Raw genomic sequence first — 26,854 nt, 5'->3', positions numbered from 1 at the left:
CTGAAAAGCAAAACTCCCAAGACCACTTCCCCCTAAAGCTTAACTCCTAAAAGCAACCGCCTCGGGTTATCCACAAAAGGGGGGGGAAGGAGGGGGGCCTGCAACGTCAGGGGACAGAATAGTAAGTAAAGTGGATAAAAAGGGGACGATACAAGCAACTGTTTCAACAGAACAGGCGTTCAGAAGTGAAGGGGGGGATTCACCGAAACAGCATGGGCGTCGCGTTTGTTTCTGTTACTGTGGGGTAAAACCCACATAAAGAAGTGGGTTTAAACAACGTAAACAGTGGTGTGGCTGGATAATTGTAAGAGTGGGGTTTAAACGACGTACAAAGGCAAGGGATGAGGAATCATGTACATACGTATCGTACTGACGCAACTGATACTACCCCTGTGTGTACGACTTAGTAGTCTGGGTTGAGGGAGATCATATACGCAATATGGATGTATATTGGTGTGATGGTATAGGTAGGGGTGGGTGATGGAGGGAGGGTAAGTAGGTAAGTATACGCGAAGGGGGTAGGTTTGCCGAGGTTTTTTGATACAATTGTTCATGGGTTTGTTACTAGTCATAGGGTTATAGGGTTGAAGGGGGGGGGGGGGGGTGAACTATTATAGTGGGGATGAGAAGTGTGATTGTGATCAGAGTTGAAACGTTAGGTATGTGAATATCATGTTTTATTGTTGAATCGAGAATTAAGTATGTATCGGTGTGATGTTATTGCCTAAGAACTACATGGATGGACGAGTACATTGCTGGGAGATAACAAGACATGACAGATGGGTTGATATAGCAGGGAAACTTGTATCTGAGGACCCGGAGGTGCTGACAAGTCCGCTGCGGTCATGACAACACTCGGTTATTGCTCTTTGTTCCTCATCACTCTCCTCCCCGGTGCTGAATCTCATGTACATTTCTGATTCACTCCTCGCTCTTCCCATGAGGCAGACCCCTACCAGACGCAAGTATACTCATGCTTTGGGAAAATACTTTCATCTCCTCCGAACCGATACCGTGAGTTCCGTCAAGACCGTAAGTCTGCGGATGAGGATCGTCATAGAGAGCGTAACTGATCAGAGCGCGGTGATTCGATAACTCGCAATCTTCGCTCGTCGGCCTATACTGTGCTTCAGGAATGATTGAGACACCTGCATTTGCCGAGGAAAGAGGATCCATATCTATGTTGTCATTGTCGGTCGCGTTCTCTTTGTCGTCATGTTCGTAGTTGAGCGGCGAAGCAGTGTGTGCCTCACGAGCTAGCTGGTCCGCAAGCTTCTCGTTGAAGATGGTAAAAGGCTGACCTGATGAGACTGGCCAGGCATCTTTGTCGTGGCGAAAACATCTTTTTCCCGGGGACAAGTGTAGTGAGTCGATACTGTCCCTACGTTTGATACAGTTTTGCGGGTTGGCAGCTACTGGAGATGTAATCGAACTTTCAGCAATCGTGATAGCTGCTATATGGTTAGTATATAAGTGTAGGAAAACCGACGAATAGAGAGTGGTGCTTGCATACAATCACTGCCCATCTCTATCCTTGGAATAGTACTTCCGCTATCAAACTCCATCTCATCAGATGTGGAATTTTCGACATAATCAGCATATTTTCGTTGTGTTGGTTTGAATACCACAATTCCATCATCCGAGTCCGTATTATCTACAACATGTGAACGTTTCCTTTTCTTCCTAGGCACAATCTCTTCCTCTTCACTAGTCATAGCTAGAAACTCGTCTTGAGGATGCACATTCATATCGTACGAAATTTTCGGACCCGACACTTTGCGAGGAGAGCGACGAGTCGTTTCAACTGACAGTAGTCGTGATCGAGTGATTTTACGCTTCTTGGTCTTTGCACCATGTTTTGGTTCTTCCTCAGCCTCACTGTGTTCATCGCTCGACTCTTCTGCATCAGTATAGACGGCTGCAGAGTCTTCACTTTCGTCATCTGCATCGACACAGACTTCCTTCTCTCCGTAAGCTGAGCGACGCCTTGCCGCTTGCGTTGGCCGAATGGCATTGTCCATAGGATGATACTTTGCATCGTATACGAGCCTGCTCTTGTTTCGACTGCGAAGACTGTAGGAAGAAGTGGGAGCGGAAGACGTTGGAGGCAGAGGGTGTGACTCTTCAGCACCAGCGCTCTTGTCTTCGTCAGGTCCAGACGCAGTGATTTCAGAACTGAGGTCAGAAGATGTCGCGCGTTGCTATATATGTCAGTTGTAGTACTAGTCAATCCGAGCTACACTTACCGGGTTCTCAATAGATTCCGCGATTTCTTCACTGCCTTCATCTTCGAGGTGAGTCATTGCCTCTTCATCACTAACTTCAATAAAGTCCGAATAGTCAATCGAACGAGCCATATCCGCAACCACTGGCCGCGTCTGTATCTCACATGTACGAGACGTGTCGAGATAAATTAACGATGCTATCTGAGCGACGAGCAGAACATGACTGGGTATGTGGAGTGAGGTGAGAAGTTTGTGGAACAAGGTTGAGTCGTTGGCAGGAAGGAGCGACTAGATAGTACTTTCCGCTACTCCAGCGCTCCTTCCCCAACCGCATGTACCTTGTATAGCCCAGAAAAGGTCAGCTCTTGAATAAGGAGCCGATGGCTAGTTAATATGCCATCAAAGCTGCATTCGTGGCATCACTTCAGACTCGAGGATGTGTTTACTTGACAAAAGCGACCAGATAGTACTTTCCACGGCCCTAGCGCTCCTTCTTCACCCATATACACACTCCGCACCAACCTAAGCAAGATCTGACTGTGACCAAAGAGCTGATATGTAATCAACACCTCACCGGTGACGCATTTGCAACAGTACTTTCACACCCGACAACGCACCTCTCCAACACCACCATTCAAATCATAAAAATCACAACATCTATTAACGAACGAAATCTTACATCCACACACCCAGTCTCAAGCCAAAACACCGGTGAAGAAACAAGGCGGGATACAATACCATCTAATCCATAAAAAAGACTTGCACCAAAAAAAACACACTCTTCATTGATTAAAAGAAGACTATAACACATGAAGCACCAATGTCTGATCAAACCGACATAGAAACGGGATCCCATAAAGTGACATAAGCGAGTGGGAAAAAAAAAGCCGTCGCATCCAACGACGTTCTTTTGTGTAAAAACAAGGGAGTTGACCATCCCTCCTAAATAAACACTCTTGAATGAATAACTAATGAATAAACAGACATCCATGCACTTTCATAGTGAAACAATTAAATGCCAGATAATTCAGCTACTACAAAAAAGACAGCCGCCGTGTGGGCGTGCATTGTAGCTCACTCAAAACGCCGTTGGATATAATATATTTATGCCCGCCCTTCCAACCCCCCTTAATTTTCATTTCCCACATGATATGAAGAGAAGAGAGTTTGCTTGTTGTTTTGGAAATTTCCCCATTTCCTTTGAGTATACAACATGATCCCTACCTCCTTAGAGAAACGCCAGATGACCCAAAAAAAAGGGCATGAATGAAAACATGAAACTCGCTTGAACGCAACTGGAGATAACGACTGTATGTGAGTATAAGAGAGAAAAGAGAGAGATGGAAAACCCTCATTGTCTCATCGGTTAAAGCGGGATGTGAGGCGGATGGGGGGTAAGACGAAATCCTCGTCAGAGTCATCATTTTCGTCGACCTCGATGTTGAGAGAGTTTAGTGGTTTCGAGACGGCGGCTTCTCTTGGGCCGGGGGCGGGCTTGGAATGTTCGTCGGATACCGGCAGCGAATGTACGTCTTTCCGATAGACCGCCTCGGGTTCCAGCGACGACATGGAGGTATCCGAGGTTTCATGTGCTTGCAACTCTGGTGGGTCTTGCGACTTGCGCGCATTGCATTTGTCGACTTCGGTCTTGGCGGTCTCTAACAGGGTCTCGAAGCTTTTCCGGATTGTCGCTAATTCTTTTCTGCAGTCGCCGTCGCGCAGGGTGAGATGCGCAGCCTTTTCGCATAGTTCTTGTGCTTGTTCTAGAATCTTATCTGTGGAGTCGAATAGTTCTGCTGGTGTCTCTACACCGCTACTGACACCTAGTCGGCCACTTCGTCTTGCTGCCGATCGTGCCCGTAGTGCTGACATGCGTGCTCTGTAGTTTACTTTGGCCGGGCTAATTTCGTCTTGGTCGTCATCATCGTCTTCTTCCTCGCTGGAAGATGCCATGGTGGCCATATCGTTCATCCTGGCCTCCATCTTGGCCTTTCGTAGCAGGTTACGTCCTGTTCCGAAAGCGCGAACTAGTAATTCAAAAGACTTTTGCATGTCCCCATCGTAGCTAGTTACAACCATGATCCGAGAGCGATGGCGAGCGGAGTCGGGCTCCTGGTCCGAGGAAACGGAGAGAGACTTGCGTTTTCGACTGACAATAGGATCGGCGGGCGTTGCAGTCGAGGGCGTGGCGTCTTCTGCGATGGCGTCGAGCTTGCCTGGTCGTATGGAAGCGGTCGAATCTGATTTCTGCTTTGCGAACGGCGACTGTGATATGGGTACTTTTGTGATTTCGTCTTGCATTGCCGTGACCCTGTCCTCGGCGGTCGTAATCTGGTGCAGCCATTGTGGGATGTTGTCCTGGAGAAAGGCAAACGACTTGTCGATGTCAGACATGGTGGCTGCTTGGGCGTCCAGCGAACGGAAATGCGGAAGTAAGCGATACGACGCAGACGGCCGCGGGTTGTCGCATGCAGCAGGGCCAGCAATACGGATGGTGTGAACAGAGAGGCCTGGCAGGAGCAAAGGAAGAGGGTCGCGTGGTCGTGTGGTGGAGAGGGGACAGCGTCGGGGTACTTGAGTGTGTGAGGGTGGGTGTGTGTGCACAGCGGGTGCGGAGAATTAGTGCGAGCAGCGAACCAGGCGGGCCAGAGGATCAGCAGTTACTAGTTATGGGGGAAGAGCGGCTGGTGGGCAGGGACTAGGACCGATACAAGACGTGATCAACGGGGCCAGATGGTGACTTGTGTACCCCCGGGGGTGGTGCATTGCATGAAGAAGAAGAAGGGGAGGAAGAGAGGGGAGGGGGTGGAAAGGGCCGTCAGAATTACATACACGTCGTTGTCAACGCGGCATGCAATTGGAGTTCCCACGGGAGCGGTTCAGCAACGCGCAATACCCTTGGCGAAGATCGAGCCAGCAGGCTCGCAGCTCGCACTCGGTCTTGGTTGCAGGCAGACATGCGGCGCCATTCCATGAATCAATTACCTCGTCATCTGCCGCAACGTTTGGCCTGGCTCGACGAGCACCAAAGAAACGAGCGGGCCGATGGAGGCAGGTGGCCGGTTGACAAGAAGCCTTTTCTCTCCACCCCGTTTCCCCATGGCGGCCGGCGACGGGGGGCGCATGTGTTGCTGCAATGTGGCGGCTAATGGCCCCAATCAGCGCAGCCACGGCGCCTTTTGAGGCCGTGCCGCAGCGCCTCTGCCGAAACAAAACAACCTCGCCTTTCCCTCGATGCCGACGCGCGAAGCGACACGCATGCCAGAAGCGGTGAAGGGAGCAAGGGAGCTCATGGCCCTGCAAAAACCATCGTGTCGGCCTGTTGGCCAGTCGTCCAAGGGGGAGGGGGGTCAGCACTGTCTCTTGTCATGCTATCTTTCGGCCCTATGTAGGCTTCAGGAGACCAGGTGGTATCCAGACTGTGAAGATGGTCAACTGCGCGAAGCGTCGACTAGACCAGAGTTTAATCGTGATTTGCGTGTGCACAGTCCCCAGTTGACGACATATCACGTGACGGGCCCATATCCGGAAACCGAACCCCCTCCCTGGTCACTTGGCCCATGGACAATGCACCGACTTCTATATGTGTACTGATTGTCTGTCTAACTGGCCTACCATACGCATGTCTATACGGATGCGATTACCACTACTATATTGACATGCACGTGTTACTGCAAACCCTCGACACAGTCTAGTCGCACGCCTAAACTCTAAACCCCCTGTCCGAGTTGCTCGCCTAGCCCGCAGCCCGCGCAGCCCGTCTCCTCTCCAACCGTTGCCCCAAACGTTGCCCCTCCGAGCTAATCATTGTCTGTGCGCTCGTCAGTCAAATCCCCCGATGCTTTTCATGACTGCAGAAGAAAAATAATGATGCCATCGATGCATTTCGCTGTGCATGCTCAACAACTTCTTTGTTACCGTTTGGCATCGTGAACAGGGTCAAGCGAGACCCTCCTAGGTCGCCGACCTGAACCAGCGTCCTGGTAAGGCTGCATCGGAGCAATGCTCGTCTACTTTGCCAAATTGCCATCAAACTCCGCTCCCCCAGCTGTGGGTGGCTGCGGCAAAGCGGTTACACAACAGATCCTCCCTTGCCTTGCAGAACACAACAACAACAACAACGCACATCATTACCCGCGCCTAATTGAGCGTTTGAAAACATCACCATGTTTGTACAGGTCACAAGGATCTGGAATATTATTCTTGTCCTAACAAAATGTAAAATGCGTCTCGACAAAACCGGCAAGCCTCTACGGCCACAGCTCCTCAGTCCTCCACCCACCATTCTCCTCAAACGTGTACCTGTACCTCCGCGCCTTGTCCGGTTCGCTAAGATCCGTCTGCTCCACCGAATCCGGCACAATAACCACCACGCGAAAGTTCTTACGTGCCACCTCATCATCCAACCCATCAACACTTGACCCCAGCCCAAGCTTCTGATCATACGGTTTCGACGTGGGCTGACCCGGCGGCGGATTCTTAAAAGAGCCTATAGCAGTGTCAGAACACACAAGCACCAAGTCACATCATCATCAAAAAAAGGAAGGCCACCCTTACCCTTTATCCCGGGACTCTGGTTCCCAAAGAACCCCCTGAGTTCCCTCTGCCAGCTGAACTCGCCCTGCTTGCCTTCATCCACAACCCTCATCCTCTTGCCCAATTCGCTCTTGACAGTCCTCACGCCACTGCTCTCCTCGCTCGCCTCAATATCATCGGCAATGACGTATGCGCGTCCTTTGATCCGCCATTGCGAGCCTGTATCAGCGTTCCAGTACACTGCCTCTACGGGCCCTCCGCCTCCACTTCCTTGTACCTGCTCGCTGCTCTCCGCGTGTCCCGCGCTCGACGCAAATATCTGTCCCACCTTCTCCATGCGCACATCCGTCGTGAATGTCGGGCAGTCGCTCTGGTACACGGGTGGGTTCCGCTCCGCGTCGTTGTGCTTGTTCTCTGGCAGCTCAGTCCAGAAGCCGCGGTGAATGCAGTATCGCACGCGCGGCACATACGGTGTAGGCGAGCCTTCCGGCGCTTTATCGAGCGTCCCAAGCACAAACTCGGGCGACTTCATCTTGGAGATGTGTTCGCTGAAAAGCGCTTTCCATGGTGCTTGAGGCAGCGCTGCTGCTGAAGGCGTAGTAGTGGACATGGTGCGTAGGACACGCGAGAGGCGGTGCGAAGCGGTACGTGAAGCTGTGCGTGAAGCTATATTTGCGGAACTACTCGACCGAGAAGAAGTAGCAAGGTGAGTCGCAAGCGTTCTAGAGGACATGTCTAAAAGCTCAAGTCGGTCGAGCAATTGATATGTCTCCCCCAAGTGATGTCGTCATCATCTAACCCCCAATCACCCTACGCAACGTCGTGCAACAAAAGTCAATGAGGTCAGTACACCCGCTCTACTAGTGCAACCAAACTCCTAAACCATCCCAAGTCTCAAAAATCTCAATGGTAGAAAATCGCACCCATGCTCAACAATCGCATTGTCAGCAATTCCCAATATTCAACTATTGACAACAATAAAATCCCCTTTACCCCTTCGTCCGCGTCTGGTTTATCCCCCGGCTAGTTTTTACCCCACCCCCCCATGCCAGCCACGTTGGCACCATGGGTGCGCGCGCGGCGACTCCGTAGTCCCCCTCCCCCCCCCCAAACAAAGAGTTACGGGTTAATATATATTATATATTGTACGAATTGCTGGGCACAAATGCAAGGGTTATCGCGTGACACATGTTGCCGACTTGGACTGTCTTCGCTTCCCCTAGTCCGGATGCCTGCACTAGGCTGCGTGTTACTTCCAAACGTCATGGCCTATACGAGTGCGAGGACTTGGTAAGGGTTGGTACATGTGGTATTCTGATCTGTGTTGGAAAGACTATGCTATGCAGATGGCCAAGTCACTGTTAAATGGATAGACGGTCTTAAACACATAGGAACACTATTTATCATCTCGAGTTATTTCTGGTGCTGGCATCGAAAGCTGTGGGTACTCTAGCAAAAGTAAAACTGACAATTAGAATCACTGTCTCAAGCCTTCTTGAAAAAGCTGGCAATACTACCCTGCCCCTTCTTACCCGCATTCTTGCCCTTTGCAGAGCTTGCTGGTTTCGCCGGTGCAGGCTTGACCTTCTTCGGTACAGGCTCCTCTTCCGAAAACGACTCCCAGACTGCCTCTTCTTTGGTGACTGTAACATGTTAGTCGATTATCTGGACCACAATAAAGTCCACTCACCTAGATAGCCGTCCTCATCCTTGACCTTCTTCTTCTTCATCACTCGTCTTCGGCCGCGTCTCCGGCCATTCGTCACCGTGAACGTGGCCTCGCCCTCTGCTGGCTCTGCGGCATCAGCTGCGGCGGGTGCTGCCGGAGTAGTTTCAGTCTGTGATTCTGCTGCTGCTGGTGCGTCGGGCATGTCTTCGTCTGCACAAGTTAGATTTGAAATAAATCTCCCCTACGCTTGACTCACCATCGTCTTCCATCATCTTGCGTAATCGCTCCGCTCGCTCCTCACGAGCTTTGCGAGCTGCTTCGTTCTTCTCTTCGTCAATCTTGACCTCGGGCTCATCGTCTGGATCGCCTTCGTCCTCGGACATGCCTTGCATTGGTTCTGGGCATGTTAGTCATGTAGTGTGGAAATTAGCACAAGTTCAACATACCGTCTTCGACTGGAGCAGGTGTAGACTCCTTCGCCTTTGGCTTGGCCTTGGCAAATGACTTGAATATATCACTGGATGCCTTGTCCTTCTTCGCTCCCGGCTTGGAGTCGGACCGCTTGAGTGTACTTGTGCCCGCAGAAGATTGTGGAGTTGACCGCCCCGATGCATTTTCTTCAGTGCTTTCCTTGTCCTTTGTACCCAAAGTTGCAGCAGGTTTGCTGGCTGGCTTCTCAGCAGGCTTGGATGCTGGCTTTGCGGAAACTTTTGAGGAACTGGCTGCGGCGGGAGGGGCGTACTTCGCAGTCCTTCTCTGTAGCGACATTAGCTTGATTGTCTACATGCTGCACGAGACAAACATCATACCTTGATGTACTCGTTACGAATTGAACCATACGTCTTCCATCGCTCCAAAGGGTTCACATCTGCGTACTTTGTCGTAACCTCGTGGTTACACATAGACAACACTCCGAAGATCTAGTATGTTCAGCACCGTCTATTGCGAGTCGAAACTGAGCATACCTCGAGTGGCCCGGGTTCTAGACTGTAGAAATGGGCAGATGCGCCTTCTTCCAGTCCTGCAAGTGTCTCTAGTATAACAGTCAGTGAGTGTCCATAGCGACCGTTGACACAACGTACCCTCAAACTCCTCCTCCCGAACTAGCAAGACTTGAGTCTCTTTGACGCCTCTTGGTGCAGGAGTATTCTCATCGTCAGGACTGCTGTCGTAATCCGAGTCTTCATTTTCCTCTTGGTCGGGCATGGAACTCATGAATGGAGAGCTGCGCATATCGGTGTCGTCGCCTTTTCGGATTTTGGAGCCATTGCTCTGTTCGCTGTTTCGAGGTGTACCGGTGAGGAGATAGGTGGCGTGAACAGATTTCGGCTTGCGTGCATTTTGCGTCTTGTAAAACTCAGCGAGCATTCTGTCTGTGGTGAGCTCTGGTATTCGTCATTCGCAATGGCAGTCCCAACCGTTTTGCTGTGTTGACATTGGTCTTGAGCGCTCTGCTGAGAAGCCTATAGGTGACAGCCTTATTCTCAGCAAGGATTCTTGCCGCCAGATAATCCCTGTACTGTTCCTGGGCCATTGTGTAAATTGTCGGCGTTGTTGTAGTCGTGGTAACTACGATGAACAAAGTAGTGGAAGCGCGTCGCGAGGCTGACTCGTGCTCACGCGTCTTGCACTCCCATCTCGACAAAACTGACTCGAGCACCAAGGCATCCATCATTGCACACAAGTCAACCACCATGTTTCTATCATGACCGAAAATGAGCGCCGCTGAAGACGAAGATCTAAAATTGCAGCGAGCATCTGCTCTGCTACTCTCTGACCTTGAGAAGCTTCTCCCACGACTGCTACGAAAACGCCAGCAGGGTTCTACACCAGGTTCTGTCCGCCACAATGTTAGGACGGCTGATATGCACAAAGCATGTAGCCTGGTATGGCTTTAACAAACTACCCAGTGATACTCGGGCTCACCATTACTAGATTGAGCCTTTCCAAGAGGATCCTCAACTTCTGGACACTCACCTCAAGACTTTTATCCCGCCACTAGTCGATGCTTACTTGGAAACAATATCGACGAGTACCAAAGAGGATCCAAAAGATGGCTGTTTACCACTCTCACACGCCATATGCCGTATTTTAAATGTGTTCTGCAAGGTCCGTGGCGAAAAGGTCATTAAAGGATTCTTCAACAACGAGCCGCGTTACCTTGAACCAATCTTGAGGGAGCTCGAAGCCAGCAAGGATAGTACTAACGAGGGCCCTGAGGCAGCAGTATCCCAGAGTGATCGGCCATGGGTTCGCCGTTATGTACTGCTCCTGTGGCTTTCGCAGTTGTTACTGGCCCCCTTTCCTTTGGAGTCCATGTCTGGGCTGCAGGATTCTGCAGAAGCTTCAATTGCGCCTGGGTTGAAGTTGCCTGCCAAACTACCCGGGATAACTCTCCGTGTGCTCTCCATATGCATGTCGCAACTCCGAGCCCCAACCAAAGAAAAAAGCGCAGCTGCGAAACTATTGGTTCGAATTTGCGTACGTCCCGATATGCAGAAAATGGGTCTACTGGACGCAATGGTTTCGTGGTCACTTTCCTTCTTCTCTGAAGTGAACGAGGAGCAATTTGATATACACCAATGCCTCGGTGTATTGTCGTTCATATCTGGACTCCTCGCATCTGCCACGAACGAAGAACTTGGTCCTTTTCTTGCTGCAACTTATCAGTCTTGCAGAAAAGTACTGGACCAAGAGAGCCTTGCCTTCATCAAATCGTCGGCTGTGGCTCGTAAGCTAGTCGTGAAAAGTCTACGCAATATCGTCCTGCATTGTATGCAGACAACCTCCATCGTACCTGGGCTTGATCCAACAACGGTTTTGGAGGAGGTTATCGAATTCCTCCTGGAAGCACTTGCAGATGGAGATACCCCTGTTCGATACGGGGCAAGCAAAGCGCTCAGCATAATCACACTCAAACTGGATACCGAAATGGCTGACGAGGTGGTCGAGGCAATCCTAGGCTCCCTCACCGAGAATGTCTACTGGCAGGGCTCCAAACGCAACTTGAGCAGTGTAAACCCACTGAGATGGCACGGATTGACGTTGACACTTTCTCAGCTTCTCTATCGTAAAGCAGTCCAAACAAACCACTTGCCTGACGTCCTGAACGCTCTTCTACTCTCTCTTGGATTCGAACAGCGATCGCCCACTGGTGGATCAATTGGCACAAACGTACGCGATGCAGCTTGCTTTGGCATCTGGGCACTCTCGAGACGCTACGCTACTTCAGATCTTCTTGTCGTGGACACAGCATCGATACGTGCGTCGGAGCATCTTAAAGCATTGAATGTACCTCAGGTCCTGGCAATCGAACTGGTAGTTGCTGCCTGTCTCGACCCAGCAGGTAACATCAGAAGAGGCTCATCCGCTGCTCTACAGGAATTGATTGGTCGACACCCCAATACGATTGAGGAGGGCATACCACTCGTACAAATGGTAGATTTCCATGCTGTCGGCCTCCGTCAGCGAGCAATGTGCGATGTGGCAATCAAGGCAGGAGACTTAAGCCCGCTCTACTGGGAAGCGTTGTTCGAAGGCCTCCTTGAATGGCGAGGAACAGGATCCTTGGACTCTGAGTCGCGTTTGTTTGCAGCAGAAGCCGTAGGATCTTTATCGAAAGGACGCTCCCTGGCTGTGGTACAAAGAATGTCGGGACAGGTGCGCAATACGCTTTCAGCCTTGCGCCCCAGACAAGTAGAGGAGCGACAGGGACTAGTGTCTGCACTTGCAGCTCTCGTAGACACTGCAAGAACCTCAATCGGTAATAGTGGAGATGAAGCTTTGTATGCGTCTCTCTCGGATCTTTGGACGCTGTTGTCAAGCGACTTGAAGCTCGAAGACAAGGCGTTTATCTCGCCGGCGCTACGACCACAGTTTACAGCATCTTCCATATGTGCATTTATTGCAGCAATGGCTACGTTTACGACTGATTGTTCCAGTAGTATCAAGTCATCCGAGATACCCACGGAAAAGGTCTGTCGCCTCTTTGACCTGTGCCTCACTCGACATGAGCAGCCAGTCTTGGATGGAATCGCCGTCACTGCACCAGCAGTCATTCTACTCCTATCCAAGACACCCAACGTCGACACCATTGAGGTCGTATCGTCGTGGTTGACTAGACTAGAGAATGAAGCCTCGTACAACGGACTCAGATGTTCAGGCCACGCGGTTGCACTGGGAGCTGCATACGCCAACCTGAGTAACCTTCCAGCCGACACGAAAAGAGAAGAAATACAACGCCGCATCGTCAAGGTCCTCACATTCCGCTGCACCGCCGCCGTCGCCATCGAAGCCCGCACCGTAGCCCTACGCGCTCTAGGCGACCTCCTCGCCAGCAAATCATCATCCTCATACCACCTCGCCCCAGACGCAGAAACACAAATCGGCCGCGCCCTACACATTGCACTCAACGACTACACCATCACCGAACGAGGCGACGTCGGGGCCCTAGTCCGCCTCGAAGCCCTCAACACCGTCCACTTAGCCTGGACATCCAGTCTCCTAACCCCAACTCACGAACCATGCGGCCGCGAAATCTACGCCGACGTCCTCCGCCTATCCCTCGAGAAACTAGATAAAATGCGTGTAAAAGCTAGTCAAGTCCTACACCACAACCTCGATCCCAACGCTCTCGACGCAGGCGTCTCATCTAAATCCTTTTTCCTCTCCGCCCTCGCTCCCCTGCAATCTCCAGCAGACGCTGTCATCAAAGAAGCCATCTGCGTCGGCTTCGTCAGCTCAGCGGGTATGGGCTCGGAATCTGTAGTGCAGAACTCGCGGAGGGCGTTGCTTGACTTTGTTGATACTTTGCCTTCTTCTTCCTCCTCTGAAACTGCTGGTCAAGGGAATCAATACTCCCTCCTCGACCTCGCAACTACCTTCCTCACCCTCCTAAAATCCCACCTCGACAACGATCGTATTTTGCTTCCGCTCCTCGAAGTCTTTGCTTTCCTTTTCGATATGCATGTTTTGCAACGTCTTACTACTACTACTACTACTACTACTACTTTTCCGTACGTACACTGCTTTGTTCCGACTTCAGATTTGCTAAATAGGGGAAAATAGCTTCCGCACCCTCCTGTCGTATACGCAGAAATCCCACTTCAAATCTTCGCATGTCCATAAGTTGCATCTTGCATTGGATATGTACCGTGGGTTGGGTAGTGTGCCGGTGACGCGCGAGGAGACGCTGAGGAAAGTGACGAGTATGCTATTGCATCCGTTTCCCAAGGTGAGTTTTCTGGTTTGAAAGACGGGGACATTGGAAAGCAGAATAGGGAATGCTAATATGAAGAGTTAGATTCGTGTTACGGCAGCGGAGACGCTGTGGTTTTTGACGGGAGAGGAGGGGCTGAAGAGGCATGATTGGAGTTTGCCGTCCAAGAGCTTGAAGCCTGCTGTGGATGGGATTAGAGCGGCGGTGGTGGCGGGAGAGGAAGCAACATGAACGGACACGGTCGTAGTGGTAGACGTACTGAGAAATATATTCGTGGGTAGCTAGGGCATGGTATAAATATGTTGTGTACTGTCTAGTCTAAAGCTTGGCCTTGGTCTTGTCATCTTGTACAATAGAAAGAACAAGTTGCTCCGCTTCCCATGCACTTCCCCAACCACTCTGGTAGCCATAACCGGCATGGCCATAACTATGCACAACCCACTTGCCACCAATCACCTCCTTTTCAACCCTAGGTCCGCCAGTCCTCATGGGCCGTAGTCCGACACCATGCCTGACAATGTCAAGTTCAGTTACCTTTCCAGTCTTTGGTGCGAGCGCTGGACACAAGTCAATGGAGCGCTGCATGATACGCTGGGCAAGGTTAGGGTCAGGCTGGCTCTCCCACGAGCCGTGCTGCAGACAGCCACCGAGAATGGTGCCTCCACCGACAGCTCGTTGCATAATGTAGGTAGCTTCTTCACTACCATCATCAGTGCCACTGACAGTCAACATGACGCCTGGCTCGTTTCTAACGAGCACAATCTGGCCGCGTCCTGGGTATACGTTCGAGTCCATGACTCCACCGAGCTTGGAGGCGAGAAGACCAGTGCAGTTTACGATCACATCGGCATGGCCAGAAGGGTGAAAGCTGGCAGCTTCAGAAATGTGGGAGAGGATGCCGCGTTTGATGATGACGCCGGCTTTCACACATTGGCCGAGAATCCAGGGCAGGTAGACGGCAGTGTTGATGCATACGGATGAGAATTCTGTGCCGGTGTCACAGTCGTCTGGGAGTTCGCTTTTGGGCAAGACACGGAACTAGGGAGTGTGAACACAGGGCACACCCATGAAGTAGTAGTGGGACGGCAACATACGTTAGGTACCACATCCTTGAACCAAGCATCTTCCTTTGTCAGTTCCTCAAACCACTGGCCAGTAGCCGTGCCAGCATCCTTCTTCCTCCCGTAGACACGCGTATTCTGGAAGTGGATGCCAGCCTCTGGGACTTGGCGACATAGACGCTCGAACTCCGGCCAGGTAGCCCTCTCGAACTTTTGCAAAATGGAGCCTGGTTTACCAACAGGGAAATAGTTAGCCCCGGCCCAGGGAGAAGCGTATTCTATGTCATAGTCGCCGGGCATGTGCTTGGCGACGACGGTGATGCTCAGGTTCTTGTGCCTGGACAGCACGAGGGCGGTCGAGAGGCCGATGACTCCGGCGCTGGGGTGGTAGTAGTGTCAGCATACTAGATACATTAAAGTACATTGAGACTACTACTGTAACGAGCAGTCGGCCCTGCAGCTTTGGCACATGGGGGAAGCGGATCGGCACATGAAAATTGGACGTGTTGATTATATTATTGCCATGGCTGCAGGACACAGATAAAAAGGTGTGGTGAGGTGGGCAAATGCTTACCCCGCAACGACGACATTCTTGGTGGTGGACATGTTAGCTCTACCTTAGTGAATTCAGGGGAGGAGATGGGTGGGCTTTGACGCACTTGTGATTTTGCGTGGCATCACATGGCTCCACGGGCGAGAGTAGAGGCCAGCAGGTAGTTGGGTGGAGACGGCGGCGGTGGTGGTGGTGGTGGAGCGTGTTGGCGGGGTCATCTGGCAGTGGTTTTTTTGCCAGCTCGCTTATTGGTTCCGCCGGCACACGAGCAAGAGACAAAACGCGTGGGCACATGAGAGGGAGAGGCCTTTGTTTGTGTACACATGTGCCTGGGGCAGATGAGATGGGCGGTGGACATGTCAATCTCTTGCTTCCTCGCTGTTTAATCTTTCACTCACCCACCCTGCACTTGTCCTCTTCACACAAACACCGTCTTCACCAGCAATTACCTGTTCTTCACCGCCCACTGCAGACGACGAAAACCAGTCGGGCCAGCCCCAGCACAGCGGCTAGCTAGGGGGGGCACAGCTCTGCGGTGCCTGACATCATTGCCCGAGTCCGAGGTAGTTGTTAACAAGTAGTAGCTTGTACATGTACTAGACAAGACGTACTATATGCAGGCCCGAAGATTTTTCCGTGCCAGCACCGCGCAGGCCTACTGCTACTACATCTAGCTGCACCGGCCCTCTGCCTCAGCATTGCATACATACCACAATACCCTCGACGTCCTTGTCTGGTTGGCTGCCGCCCGATTGTCGTCCCTGGCCGGGCATTGTTCAGTCTCTGTTCGCGCGAGTCGGCCCCGAGTCAGGCCTGCTGTCGTTGTTCCTGAGACTTGCCAAGCGGAGCCATCCCTGCTGCCCGTGTCCCTTTACTACCAGAGCTTCACAAGTTCGCGCGCGTCACACAAGATATTATTCCTCGCCTGCCTCCCTCCCCTTGCCCTTCACCGGCCACGACCTTCACCATCCATCGTGGCGTGGCCGGCCCAGCTCCTCTGCCCTGCAACTGCTTCTGCAACTGCCGCTTCCACCAGAGCTCTCCTTTCATCCATGACCGCCTCACCCCACCTGTGCCTTCCGCCCCAAATACACCGACTTCTCCTGTCCTACAAACATCCTTGCTGCTCCCACCACCATGGCTACCCGACGACACCGGGCCAACTCGCCTGAATTCCCCATCCTAGATGCAAATGCCCTGTATGCAAGCAGCATCCGTGGCGATGGTGAGCATGCACTTGAACCTTACTCCTCGCTTCACCACCACTGACTTTCCCCCAAAGGCAACTGCCTGTTCAACGCCCTGTCCGACCAGCTCTACGGCCACCAAGACATGCACGACGTCCTGCGCACCACCACCATAGAGCACATGAGGGACTGTGCAGACTTTTACCGCCAGTACATGGCCGTCAACAATGTGCGGAGGAATCCCAAACGCAAGACGGCCGCCGCTGCCAATGCCGCCACCAAGCGTCTCGACACCACCTACTACACTGAAGAGCAGCTGCAACAGCAGTTTGAGCATCATGTAGAGAAGATGGGTCAGCCTGGCGAGTGGGCAGACAACATGGAGGTCTCAGCCTTTGCCTCTGCCCTTAATGTCAATGTCCGCCTGTGGCAGGCTGACTATACATACCTCTTCTCCCCACGCACCACCTCTGCATCCAATGCTGATCCCGCTGCCGATGACAAACGCCAGACCCTCCATATTGCCTACCATGTATGTTGTACTCTCTTGCTACCCCACTCATCTTGTACTGACGTAGTACCCATAGACTTGGGAGCACTATTCCTCTGTTCGTAATATCGCCGGTCCCCACACTGGCATTCCAAATGTCAACGTAGTGCCAAAGGCCATGTCCAAAAAGCGTCCGAGTCCCAGTGTCGACGGTGACGATGACGACCAACGCCAACGCTCAAGAAAGCGTCGCTCCCCCTTACCTCTATTCGACTCTGATTCAACCCCAGAAGGCACCGACAGCTCGTCGGATGAATCACATGGGTTTGTGGCCTCGCAACAGTCAACTCTACAAACCCCTCCACCCGAGCCACCAAGGCCAGTGAAGCTCACCATCAAACTTCGCGGACTCCGTACCTGCGATGCCTCCTCCACGGACTCATCTCGGGAACCAACCCCTGCCCCCAAGACGACACTACACACAGACACCAGGACCGTGCCCGCAGAAGCATCACCACTCAAGGCTCCTGCAGTGTCCAAGCCCCTTACCCCCTGTTATGACTTTATCGTGTGAAGAGAGAGAGAAAGAGGTGGTTGACTTATGATTGCTGATGATGACGACGAGACAATGATACCCTAACAGCATACGGTGGGCGCGTTATTCTTTTCTGATTTGCATTTTTTTTCCTCTTCTTCTTCTTCTCATCCTCCTTCCTTGGATCTCGCGTTCTTTGCATAGCATACGAGCATCGGCATGGCTGTCTGTGTTATCTATTGTTGCATATACCGGCATGACGGACTGACGGGGTGCCAAAGTGCTTGGGCCTGCAGTCTCTTCACCGGCTTTGGCGTTTGAATGGAAATGTCTTTTTAACTTTTTCTCTCTCTCTTGTTGACTGAACGAAATGAATGAATGATGTATAGAGCATGCATCTCTTAGACTAATGGGAGACGGCTTCGATAAAAACCATGTGTACATGTTGCATGTTCAACCACGTGTATATGTATGTGTGTGTGACGTGTACAATGCTGGTGTTGCGTGGCTTGTCGTGAGAAAGAATTCGTAACCATTACACGTATCTATCGTCTCTCCTCCCCCTAGATCTACTCAAATCCCTCCCCTTTCGCATCCACCTCGCTCTGCGACCTCTCCAACGATGGCCCCAGATCAATCGGCGGCGGCGCCTTTTGCCCAATAAGACTCTTCCTATGCAGCCTCGGACTCTGATCCAGCGTCTCCGCCACCTCTTCCACCTCCGGACTCTGCATTCCACGCCTCCCCTCCTCATCCTCCTCACCCATCTGCCCACCAAACCCCTGATTCGTGAGCCTCAGCCCCATAATCTGTTGCCGCAGCTCATCCACAAACCGCTGCATATCTCCATACGGCAACGCTGTAGCCCCACCCTCTGCATTCTCCGCCGTCGTGTTGTACAGTCTAAGCGCAGTATCGAGCGCGCGCTCCGCCTGCTGCGACTTCTCGAGGCGATACCAATTTTCGGCCGCGAGAACGGACCAGAGGGCTGCTTTTCTGCGGCGCGAGCCCAATTTGTAGGCGCCGATTCCGGTGCGGATGGCGTGGCAGGCCGAGATGCGTTCGGTGACGAGGGCGTGGCCGACGGGGCCGACGAGGCCCGTTTCTAAGATGCGGGTTGCCCATCTGGCGGCGTCGTCTGCAGCTGCGGCGCCGCGGAGGCGGAGGAGCTCGAAGGAGAGGGCGAGGGTGCGCAGGGCGTAGTAAGGGGCTGCGCTGCGCTGGCGGTCTGTGTACGAGTAGGACGCTGCTTCGATCCAGGCGTCGATGTTTTCAGCGCGGGATTTGGCAGAGAGAGGGGTAGGTGACATGAGGGCGGAGAGGGCGGCCATTTCGGCGGCTCCCGCGTAGTGACGCCATGCTTTGTCGTTTTGGAAGTCGGTACGTAGGATGTCGTAGGTGCTGAGTGCCAGCTTCCAGTCTCGTAGCATGAAGCAGTAGTCTGCCAGGCGCCGCATGATGGCTTCGGGGGCATCTGGGCGGTAGAAGCCTTGGAGACTGTCGTAGTTTGAGTTGCCAGATGTTGTGGATGATGAGCCGCTTGTGCGTGAGCCACCGAAGGGTGTCCAGCGTTTGGAAAGAGACATGAAGCGGCCTGAGAGACCGCGGCGTCGAGATAGGATTTGCTCGTTCCATGTGGCGACACTGCGCTCCATGTTGGGTATTATTGACTGTGTGACTAGTTCACGGATAAAAGTACGGAGACTACTGATATCAGACTCGGGGAAGTAGGGTGTAGGGTCTGTAATGTCGTCTGTGGTTTCTGCAGCGAACTATTAGTATATGTTTACCACTGGCCGTGACAACCCTCTCTTACTTACCTCTTCTTTGAATCTCGGCCAGTTCTTCCGAAGCAGACATCCACTCGCAAGTCGGCAAACGTACGCTATCGTCGTCTGACGCTATGCACTGCTGGCTCTTGAGCCGCAGTAAATGGCAATGTAGTCCAAAATGTCGCTTCATCGAATCAAAAGTCTGGTTCGACTTTGCAATGTCTCCGGTTTCTTCGTCGTGTATTAGAACGTAGTAGCGTAAAAAGTCGTTTTCTACCCATTGCGGAAATCGTAGGTCTCCATCGTGTTGCCGGTTGTACAGTCTCCGTAGTTCTTCTATCGGATGTGGATTGCGTGAGCTGATTGCTATTATACCGGCCACGGGATGCGAAAAGGTCTCATGCGGCACGACTGGCAGTCCTGATAATAATCTCCGTAGGTAAAGCGTGTAGAAAGGCGATGAGGTACTATCTATGGGCGGTCCTGACGCCTCGCCCTGGTTCATGAAGTCGGACACAGCATCTTGCCTGTTGAATTCAGAGTATTGTAGATGGCGATCTACCAGCTCTTCAATCTGTGACACATCACCCCCTGAGCGCCTCACTCGCGGTGCGGGACCTGATGGTGTTCTCTGCCCGCCGGTCCCAACACGCAGGTCTGGATATGCATCGTCAACACCAATGAAGCGCACACCAAAGTCCTCCCAGCTTTTGCTTGCCCCGTTGCTATCTCTTATGGTTACCTTGCCGGGTACTGACTCCCCAAATGGTCGTAACAACTGTAACAGGCCCCCCTCCAGCCCCTTTGACTGTATCAGGTCCTCCGTCTGCGCATCCGCAAGGACAGCGACACATGGCACAAAGGCCCGCTGAATCAGCGTTCGGTACTCATCTGACACGCCTGGTGGCAAGCTGCTCGGCGTGCCTGTACCACTGAGCCGCGATCCCGGAGAGAAGACGGAGCCCTGAGGGTGACTCGGGGTAGGCGTTGCGGCGCCGGAGTTGGGGCGCGACGTGGAGATTGTGGTTGTTGACTCGAAGAGCTTGGACAGGCTGGGGTTGGAGCGGCGGTAGGGGAGGCTGGAGAGAGAGGATGCAGGCGAGGCGCGGTGTTTGGGCAGTATCATGGAAGCCTCCGGGTCGGCTGGGTACTTTGGGGGTTTCGGCGTGGCATCTTGAGGCGGCGTCATGGGAGGCTAGGGCGATGCGCCCGCGGGGTTCTGAATGCACGCGGGACTTCTGAGGCTGCCGGCATGTATCCTGATTATCGTCGACGGGCTTGAGGCGACAGCGAGCCGTCAGTAGTCGAATTCGCTATTTGGTTTGGAGCGGCGCGTGTGTGACGACGTTGGGGGTGATGCTGGATCGCCGTTGCGGCCGCTGCGCTTTGTGACTGGACGAATTGCGGCATCTCCAGCATCACTCGCATTTGTCCCCCAGTACCAACGCTGCGGCTCTGTAACAATTCGCAACCCCTATTTTGCCATTTCCAATCCCCTTGCACTCTTATTTTCACCCCTTGCAGTGCTCTGCTGGCGCACAAACATCGACCCTTCATCCTGACTCATATGCATGTCGTTGGTAACTCGAGCCCGCCGGATTCGTTCACCCCCAGCGTTTTCACGACTATACAAACGTGACTTCCCGGCATTACCTGCACGCCCTCGTTTGACAACACACCTCACTGACAGAGCTCTGTATTCTCTCACCGCGTCAATACCTCGCATGTCGAGAGCAAGCCCCTCGCCTGAATTACAACAGCCGAGCCCCAAAAGACGCAAAATTGCTGCGCCTTCACCAAAATTCATCCGCCCCTACGGAATCATGACTTCCTCAGAGGGCGCCGGGTCGCCGCAGCTGGAGCTGACAGAGGTCGAGTCCAAGTTACGGCAGCTGCTGCTGGATGTAGCTGCCTACATCGACGAAACCCCCTCAAAAGAAGATGTCAGTGGAGTCCAAGTACCAGCAGAACTTGCAAGAGAAAAAATTACTCTACGTTGGACGGGAGGATGGGTGCGTGACAAACTGCTCAACGTCGGCAGCCACGACATCGATGTAGCCATCAACAAAATGACCGGCGAGCACTTTGGTCTGAAGATGCAAGAGTACCTTGAAATCCCAGGCAACGCAGAAAAGCATGGTCTCATCGAAAAGAGCGATGGGCTGAGTGCACGCGACAAGACGAAGAAGATTGCACCAGGTCTACACAAGATTGAGGCAAACCCGGAGAAGTCTAAAAACCTAGAGACTGCTACCACGAAAATCATGGGTATTGATCTAGATCTTGTCAATCTCCGGAAAGAAACCTACAACGAAATCTCTCGCAATCCCCAGATGGAGTTTGGTACTGCAGAAGAAGACGCTATGCGCCGCGATGCTACCGTGAATGCTATGTTCTTCAACCTGCATACATGTCAAGTCGAGGACTTTACAGGACGCGGGCATGCCGATATGGCTGCCAAGATTATCCGAACACCACTGGAGCCCTATCAGACTTTCAAAGATGATCCGCTGCGAGTTTTGCGGCTGATTCGTTTTGCTAGCCGTCTTGACTACACCATCGAGCCCGAGACTGCAAAGGCCATGGGGAATCCGGAAATCCAGGAGGTTCTGAAGATCAAGATCAGCCGAGAGCGTGTGGGCATAGAATTGGAGAAGATGCTAAAGGGCCCTAGACCTCGAATGGCCCTGGAGCTTATTGACCGATTTGGTTTGTACCGGACTGTCTTTACAGATCCAACACGTGAACTGCCCACAGAACCTGAGACTGCCTACTTCAAGCCAGGATATGAGGTGGTCGAATCGGTGGTTACAAAGAGTGGCGACGTGCCTACAGCTGTCTCAGATACTCTGTTAAGGAACGAGGACGACAAGTACCTAGCCTGGGTCTGCGCTACCATGATGCCTTGGGCAGATGCCCCCACTGTGCCCCATCAGAAGCCTCTGCAGCGGCCATATTTTGTCGCTTATCTTGTTGCAAGGGAGGGATTCAAAGCCCCAAACAAGGTGTGCGATGTCATTGCTTCGTCGCTGAGTAACAGTGAGGAGATTCGCAACCTCATTGCTCAGTGTGCAAAAGGACTTCGACGGCCCGACACCATCAACCCAACCAGTGACCCCACTGCTAGAGATACTCTAGGAATGGCCATTCGGCGTTGGGGGTCAACTTGGCGGACACAAATACTTTTCAATCTTATCTACGAGGTCGTGCTCGGACGGGTATCGAGAGCAGGTAAGCCAGTCCACTTCAGTCTTCGGTTTGAACTATGCTGACCGTATCTAGACCTCTTCCGCTCGTATGCCAGCTTCCTTAACCGCGTCACCGAACTCAATCTCCTCGAGGTCGATACCTTTAGGCCCCTCATCAAAGGAACCGATCTCGCAAAAGCACTCAACACTAAGCCTGGCCCGTGGATGAAAGAAGCATTGGATGTCGTCATGGCCTGGCAGCTGCGCAATCCCGACACTGCCGACACGGCGGAGGCTATCGAGGCCGTCAAGGCTTCGAGAAGTGAGCAAACCGAAAGTGAGCTTCCCCTTCGCCTAGCCTCACACTTTCTTCAGCTTACCATCCCACCTCTCTTTCCGCAGAATAAACCCACGTCGAATGCATTAGAAGCCTCGCGACAACCGGCTCCTTGGAAGGATGCTGGAAATCAGTACGCACTCGACTTGTTGGTATGGACAATCCGGACGCTGGATAGGAAAACAATCGAGGCCAAATGGCAGTTTTTGATGCCCCCAATCCTTAAGATGATGGATGACATTGATGTGGAATGGAAGGCCAAAGGCTGTCACCTGCTCGGTCTGTTACTCGAAGTTTTGCGCCAAACACCAAGTAGTGATAGCTCACAAAAGGCTATCATGCAAAAGTCTAGCTCGACAAGCTTCCTCCAACGAAGCGGATATCATAACATCTTCGCTGAAGCCCTTCTGCCCATGTTCACGTATATTCCTTCAATCACACCAGAGAAGGAATCGGTGACATTGTTCCGGGAGGTTTTCCCTGCAGTAATTTCGCTTGCTTTGCTGCTCCCCGAAGAAAACAGCAAAGGCGATAGCCGAGAGCTGTTCTTAGACAGGATCCTGCGAGAAGGCGTTTTTTCGCCTCTTGGACATTTCACTACACCCTCTTCGTACCCCGAACTTGCTACTTTGATCATGTCACAGGTCCCCGTTGTGGTGAATCATATGGGCATCAATACAGTCAAGCACCTACCGGATGTTTTGCCTTTGGTTTCGGCGATTCTACAGGAACCTTTTGTGCTTGCCCACCAGCCACTAGTTACTTCAACTCTAAGAGCACTGCAGAGTGTCATGTTGAATGCTTGGCCAAGATTGCCTGGTCATCGCGGTGCGATTATGATGGGCCTGTGCTTATTGTGGATCCTATGCTTGGAAGAGGAAGAAAAGCCTGGTATTCAGCCTGTTGACGAAGTCAAGATACAGGTTCAAGAAACAGTCGCGATGCTGGACGCCGTAATGCAAAGCGCGGATGAAGCAGGCATAGTGGAGACATGGACAAGAGAAAAACAGGATTTGGCTGGGACTCGGGCAGGATTTGACGAAATGTTCGGACAATGTGTGGAGAAGGAGCCTCAAAACCAGACGGACGCTAGTTAGAGTTCTCTATCAGGTTCCCACGTGAAGACGAAAAACAGAAGTGGTCGGATGCGGAAAGCTCCCATTGCTGGCCAATCGGCTACTGGACCTGCAGCGTGACGACACTGCTACAAGGGCATTTCGATATTTTCATATGAACCCCGCATGCGCGTCTAACTGCTTTGGCGGTGCCGCGATGTAGGATGCGGAAGCTGGTAATCAACGGCATGGATTCGTGAAGAATTGCATCAGCAGACAACGTCGAGCTTGGCTGGTTGCCGCAGGGCGTGTGGCGGTGCGGGGAGGTCGAGAGAGAGATGGCATGGTATGGCCTGGCAGGGTCGAGCTAAGTAAGTAAGATGTGGGATCCGGTGCTTTTCAGATAAAGTGCGACCCTGAGTACCAGATATATGGACATGTTCGTACAGCTCCTACATGATACTAGCAAGTGGTCACCAATCTACTGCACACGTGGGGTCCGCCAACATCCGGCAGTGACAATGCACGATGGTGTTCGCGACGGGGAGAGTGGCTGGTGCAGATGGGCTGCGCCAACGCTAAGCGGGCCGCACACCCCTGACATGGCTGGACCTGCCATTGGACGCTTATTTTAACGGACGCGCGTCTTATGTTGAATAAGATGAATCCCGGACGAATGCGTGATATCAGCATGACGCCTTGAGGCAATCTGAACATGGGAGTCGCATCTAGTAGGTATATTCGGAAACGGAAGACAGGTCTTCCAGGCCATCCAAGGGCGGCGCTTCTGCGGCGGAGTCGTCTTGTTGCCGCCACATCACATACGTATGCGTAGGGACTGCTGCAACGACGGCGCAGGCGTAAAGTACACGACAACCTAGCGGAGATTTAATCCGCGCCATGGGTCCAGGTCTAGAAACACGGGGCCAATAGCAGAGACGGCGCTGGCGTAGCTACCCGTGTCTTTTTTGGACGCTCTTTTGGGCAGTGCATGTCGCGCCTTGTCTGGGGCAGCAAGCGTGGCGGTGCTTTCAGGGCCAGCAAAGTCGACGATGCGCAAGCAGAAACAGGCTGGCGCCGCAGAAGCAAATTACATACTCGATGCCTAAACACACAACCCAGCGCACACATGCTTCACCCAGACGATACAAAGAAAACCCGCTGCTCCATGTGCAGCGCGTTTGGTGCATGCAGAGTCTCGACGTCAGGTCGATCAGCGGAGGAACTCTCCAAGCTCGGACACAGCCTTGTTAGGCCGGTTTACTGACTGGATTGTGCACCCACCCCCCTTGATGGGGCGCGCCCATATTCATCCCGCTGCGCCCACCGCAACTCCTTGTGCTGCTGCCGCTGCCGCTGCCGCTGCTGCTACCAACTACCTCACATGTCCTCTGCGCCAGCTGCGACACCCCCCTCGATCCATTGCGGCAGCCCTCGACTGCCACCCCAGCACCTCGAGGCTCCGCGCCGCCAGTGCTCGCCATAGCAAACCATCCCATGACCATGGCCAGGGCTTACGTCGCGTTACTCAACTCCACGACAACCACGACGACGTGTCTAGTTGGCTCGAACCAGGACATCACCACACTGCCGACCCCCTCGCCGCCCCCGCCTAAGCCATACAACCTCACCGCCCGCTCCACGCCCGCCTCTGCCTTCCCCAGGCCCAAGGACTCCGCCCCATACACCTTCTCAAGGCTGCCAATGCCTCTCGAGCTTGCCATCTCCTCGCGGGCGCATTGGCTCAGCCGAGTGCGCTCATGTCTCCGCCTGCTCATCATCGTCCTGAGCGGCGCCGTCGTCTGCATGTTGATGCACACGTTTGAGATTTATCGAGGCAACCGCTACATCGACCTGCGCAAGGGAGAGTTGCCCATGGTCTGGCCCGCCCACACAAATCTCGCCCCGAGCATCGTGCTCTTCTGCATTGCCGCCGCCAACTTCCTCGCCTCGGTCGCCATCCTCACCCTCTCCTTCAAGCGCTCCTTCCGTCGCCCCTTTCGCTCACGAGATGTATATCGTGTCGTTGCCGGCAGCTTCGGCGTCATCACCTGGATCACAGCGCTAGTGGTATTCTACTTGCTCAACAAGGCGAGCAAGGCCAGCTTGGGTCGATACTCGTGCACAAATAAGAACTTGTTGACAAATGGGCGATACCAGTATCGCGCTGTTTGCGAGGAGCAGGTAAGACTTTGCGCTCGTCGAAACCTGCCTATAGCATTTGCTAATATAGTATGTAGGGAGTCGCATTCTACACCGCCATCAGTGCTGCCTGTGCAGAGGTCCTTACGCTTATCACCCTCGCCATTTCTGCAGCCTTGTCGGCCAAGAACAACCAAGAACCAGTCCCGACGATACAGATCCGCGAGAAGAATAACTCCATAAGCTCGGGATCAAAGTACAATAGGCCTCTAAAACGATGACATACAAAAAAATCAACGGTCCTGTTCGATGGTTCTTGTCCTCCGTTGCGCGCTCCGTTCTCCCTTTCCTTATTATGTCGCTGCATGATACCCCGGACATCCTTGTTTAGCGACAACAAAACCGAGATTTGCAATGGCGTTTTCTGGTTTCCTTTGTTCAGGGCCGCTGGCCTATTGTCATGACCTTTTTTCTGCATTGCGCTTTTTTCTTGTCACTTTTGCATCGCATCGCAGCATCGGCATATCCTCGGAGTCTTCTGCGACTTTTTTTGTATAGTGGCATTTTCTGATCAACCAACATCGCACCCTATCACGCAAGATCAAGCAAGCCCATAGGAAGGGCCTATACCAAGCTAGAAAGCGCTGCAGCCACTTTTTCTGACTGCAGCCTAGATATAGTCCTTGTAATTGGAGCAAATAGAGGGATGTAGCCTTCATTTCAATCGGCTACATAGATAGTAAAACAAAAATCAAACAATGAGAAAAAGCATCTTTCCCATTTGTGGTGATGTGTGAGGTTGTCGATGTTTACGCACGTCTAGACTCGGTGGTGAATCCATACAGTACGTAAACGGCCATGGGTCCAAGCTTTGGGCTTTGCGCTA

General features: G+C 52.6%; 12 protein-coding genes across 12 annotated transcripts; 5 read left to right on the top strand and 7 right to left on the bottom strand.

Annotated features, from left to right (window-relative positions):
• Positions 1–921: 921 nt before the first annotated feature.
• COCVIDRAFT_97396 (hypothetical protein) lies at positions 922–2,357 on the bottom strand (the record flags this gene model as incomplete). Its single annotated transcript, XM_014701836.1, has 3 exons — positions 922–1,451; positions 1,514–2,201; positions 2,247–2,357. 3 exons carry the CDS (start codon positions 2,355–2,357, stop codon positions 922–924), a joined length of 1,329 nt encoding a protein of 442 aa, XP_014557322.1.
• Positions 2,358–3,584: 1,227 nt separating this feature from the next.
• Positions 3,585–4,619, bottom strand: COCVIDRAFT_15456 (hypothetical protein; the record flags this gene model as incomplete). The annotated part of the gene is made up of 1 exon (XM_014701757.1): positions 3,585–4,619. The coding sequence occupies one exon, from the start codon at positions 4,617–4,619 to the stop codon at positions 3,585–3,587; it is 1,035 nt and encodes a 344-aa protein (XP_014557243.1).
• A 447-nt stretch (positions 4,620–5,066) lies between these two features.
• Positions 5,067–5,312, bottom strand: COCVIDRAFT_97456 (hypothetical protein; the record flags this gene model as incomplete). The annotated part of the gene is made up of 1 exon (XM_014701835.1): positions 5,067–5,312. A coding segment is annotated over one exon (246 nt), but the record flags the coding sequence as incomplete, so codon positions are not given.
• A 1,163-nt stretch (positions 5,313–6,475) lies between these two features.
• Positions 6,476–7,371, bottom strand: COCVIDRAFT_26082 (hypothetical protein; the record flags this gene model as incomplete). The annotated part of the gene is made up of 2 exons (XM_014701782.1): positions 6,476–6,714; positions 6,783–7,371. 2 exons carry the CDS (start codon positions 7,369–7,371, stop codon positions 6,476–6,478), a joined length of 828 nt encoding a protein of 275 aa, XP_014557268.1.
• Positions 7,372–8,246: 875 nt separating this feature from the next.
• On the bottom strand, positions 8,247–9,964 carry COCVIDRAFT_97510 (hypothetical protein; the record flags this gene model as incomplete). Its single annotated transcript, XM_014701834.1, has 8 exons — positions 8,247–8,404; positions 8,452–8,640; positions 8,687–8,827; positions 8,877–9,186; positions 9,240–9,350; positions 9,396–9,463; positions 9,513–9,799; positions 9,849–9,964. The coding sequence occupies 8 exons, from the start codon at positions 9,962–9,964 to the stop codon at positions 8,247–8,249; spliced, it is 1,380 nt and encodes a 459-aa protein (XP_014557320.1).
• A 181-nt stretch (positions 9,965–10,145) lies between these two features.
• On the top strand, positions 10,146–13,879 carry COCVIDRAFT_97412 (hypothetical protein; the record flags this gene model as incomplete). The annotated part of the gene is made up of 4 exons (XM_014701833.1): positions 10,146–10,316; positions 10,366–13,445; positions 13,498–13,663; positions 13,733–13,879. 4 exons carry the CDS (start codon positions 10,146–10,148, stop codon positions 13,877–13,879), a joined length of 3,564 nt encoding a protein of 1,187 aa, XP_014557319.1.
• Positions 13,880–13,966: 87 nt separating this feature from the next.
• Positions 13,967–15,315, bottom strand: COCVIDRAFT_37216 (hypothetical protein; the record flags this gene model as incomplete). Its single annotated transcript, XM_014701832.1, has 3 exons — positions 13,967–14,686; positions 14,743–15,088; positions 15,284–15,315. 3 exons carry the CDS (start codon positions 15,313–15,315, stop codon positions 13,967–13,969), a joined length of 1,098 nt encoding a protein of 365 aa, XP_014557318.1.
• A 637-nt stretch (positions 15,316–15,952) lies between these two features.
• Positions 15,953–16,318, top strand: COCVIDRAFT_97559 (hypothetical protein; the record flags this gene model as incomplete). Its single annotated transcript, XM_014701831.1, has 1 exon — positions 15,953–16,318. A coding segment is annotated over one exon (366 nt), but the record flags the coding sequence as incomplete, so codon positions are not given.
• Positions 16,319–16,399: 81 nt separating this feature from the next.
• COCVIDRAFT_37215 (hypothetical protein) lies at positions 16,400–17,513 on the top strand (the record flags this gene model as incomplete). Its single annotated transcript, XM_014701830.1, has 3 exons — positions 16,400–16,487; positions 16,545–16,981; positions 17,037–17,513. The coding sequence occupies 3 exons, from the start codon at positions 16,400–16,402 to the stop codon at positions 17,511–17,513; spliced, it is 1,002 nt and encodes a 333-aa protein (XP_014557316.1).
• A 530-nt stretch (positions 17,514–18,043) lies between these two features.
• Positions 18,044–20,435, bottom strand: COCVIDRAFT_97549 (hypothetical protein; the record flags this gene model as incomplete). Its single annotated transcript, XM_014701829.1, has 2 exons — positions 18,044–19,236; positions 19,295–20,435. 2 exons carry the CDS (start codon positions 20,433–20,435, stop codon positions 18,044–18,046), a joined length of 2,334 nt encoding a protein of 777 aa, XP_014557315.1.
• A 634-nt stretch (positions 20,436–21,069) lies between these two features.
• Positions 21,070–23,868, top strand: COCVIDRAFT_15449 (hypothetical protein; the record flags this gene model as incomplete). The annotated part of the gene is made up of 2 exons (XM_014701756.1): positions 21,070–22,477; positions 22,529–23,868. The coding sequence occupies 2 exons, from the start codon at positions 21,070–21,072 to the stop codon at positions 23,866–23,868; spliced, it is 2,748 nt and encodes a 915-aa protein (XP_014557242.1).
• Positions 23,869–25,323: 1,455 nt separating this feature from the next.
• On the top strand, positions 25,324–26,249 carry COCVIDRAFT_37212 (hypothetical protein; the record flags this gene model as incomplete). The annotated part of the gene is made up of 2 exons (XM_014701828.1): positions 25,324–26,010; positions 26,067–26,249. The coding sequence occupies 2 exons, from the start codon at positions 25,324–25,326 to the stop codon at positions 26,247–26,249; spliced, it is 870 nt and encodes a 289-aa protein (XP_014557314.1).
• Between the last annotated feature and the right edge of the window lie 605 nt (positions 26,250–26,854).

The sequence above is a fragment of the Bipolaris victoriae genome (assembly GCF_000527765.1).
Source record: "Bipolaris victoriae FI3 unplaced genomic scaffold scaffold_36, whole genome shotgun sequence".
Classification (NCBI taxonomy): domain Eukaryota; kingdom Fungi; phylum Ascomycota; class Dothideomycetes; order Pleosporales; family Pleosporaceae; genus Bipolaris; species Bipolaris victoriae.
Note: the sequence above shows the minus strand (reverse complement) of the source record. Positions and strands in the feature narration are given on the sequence as shown.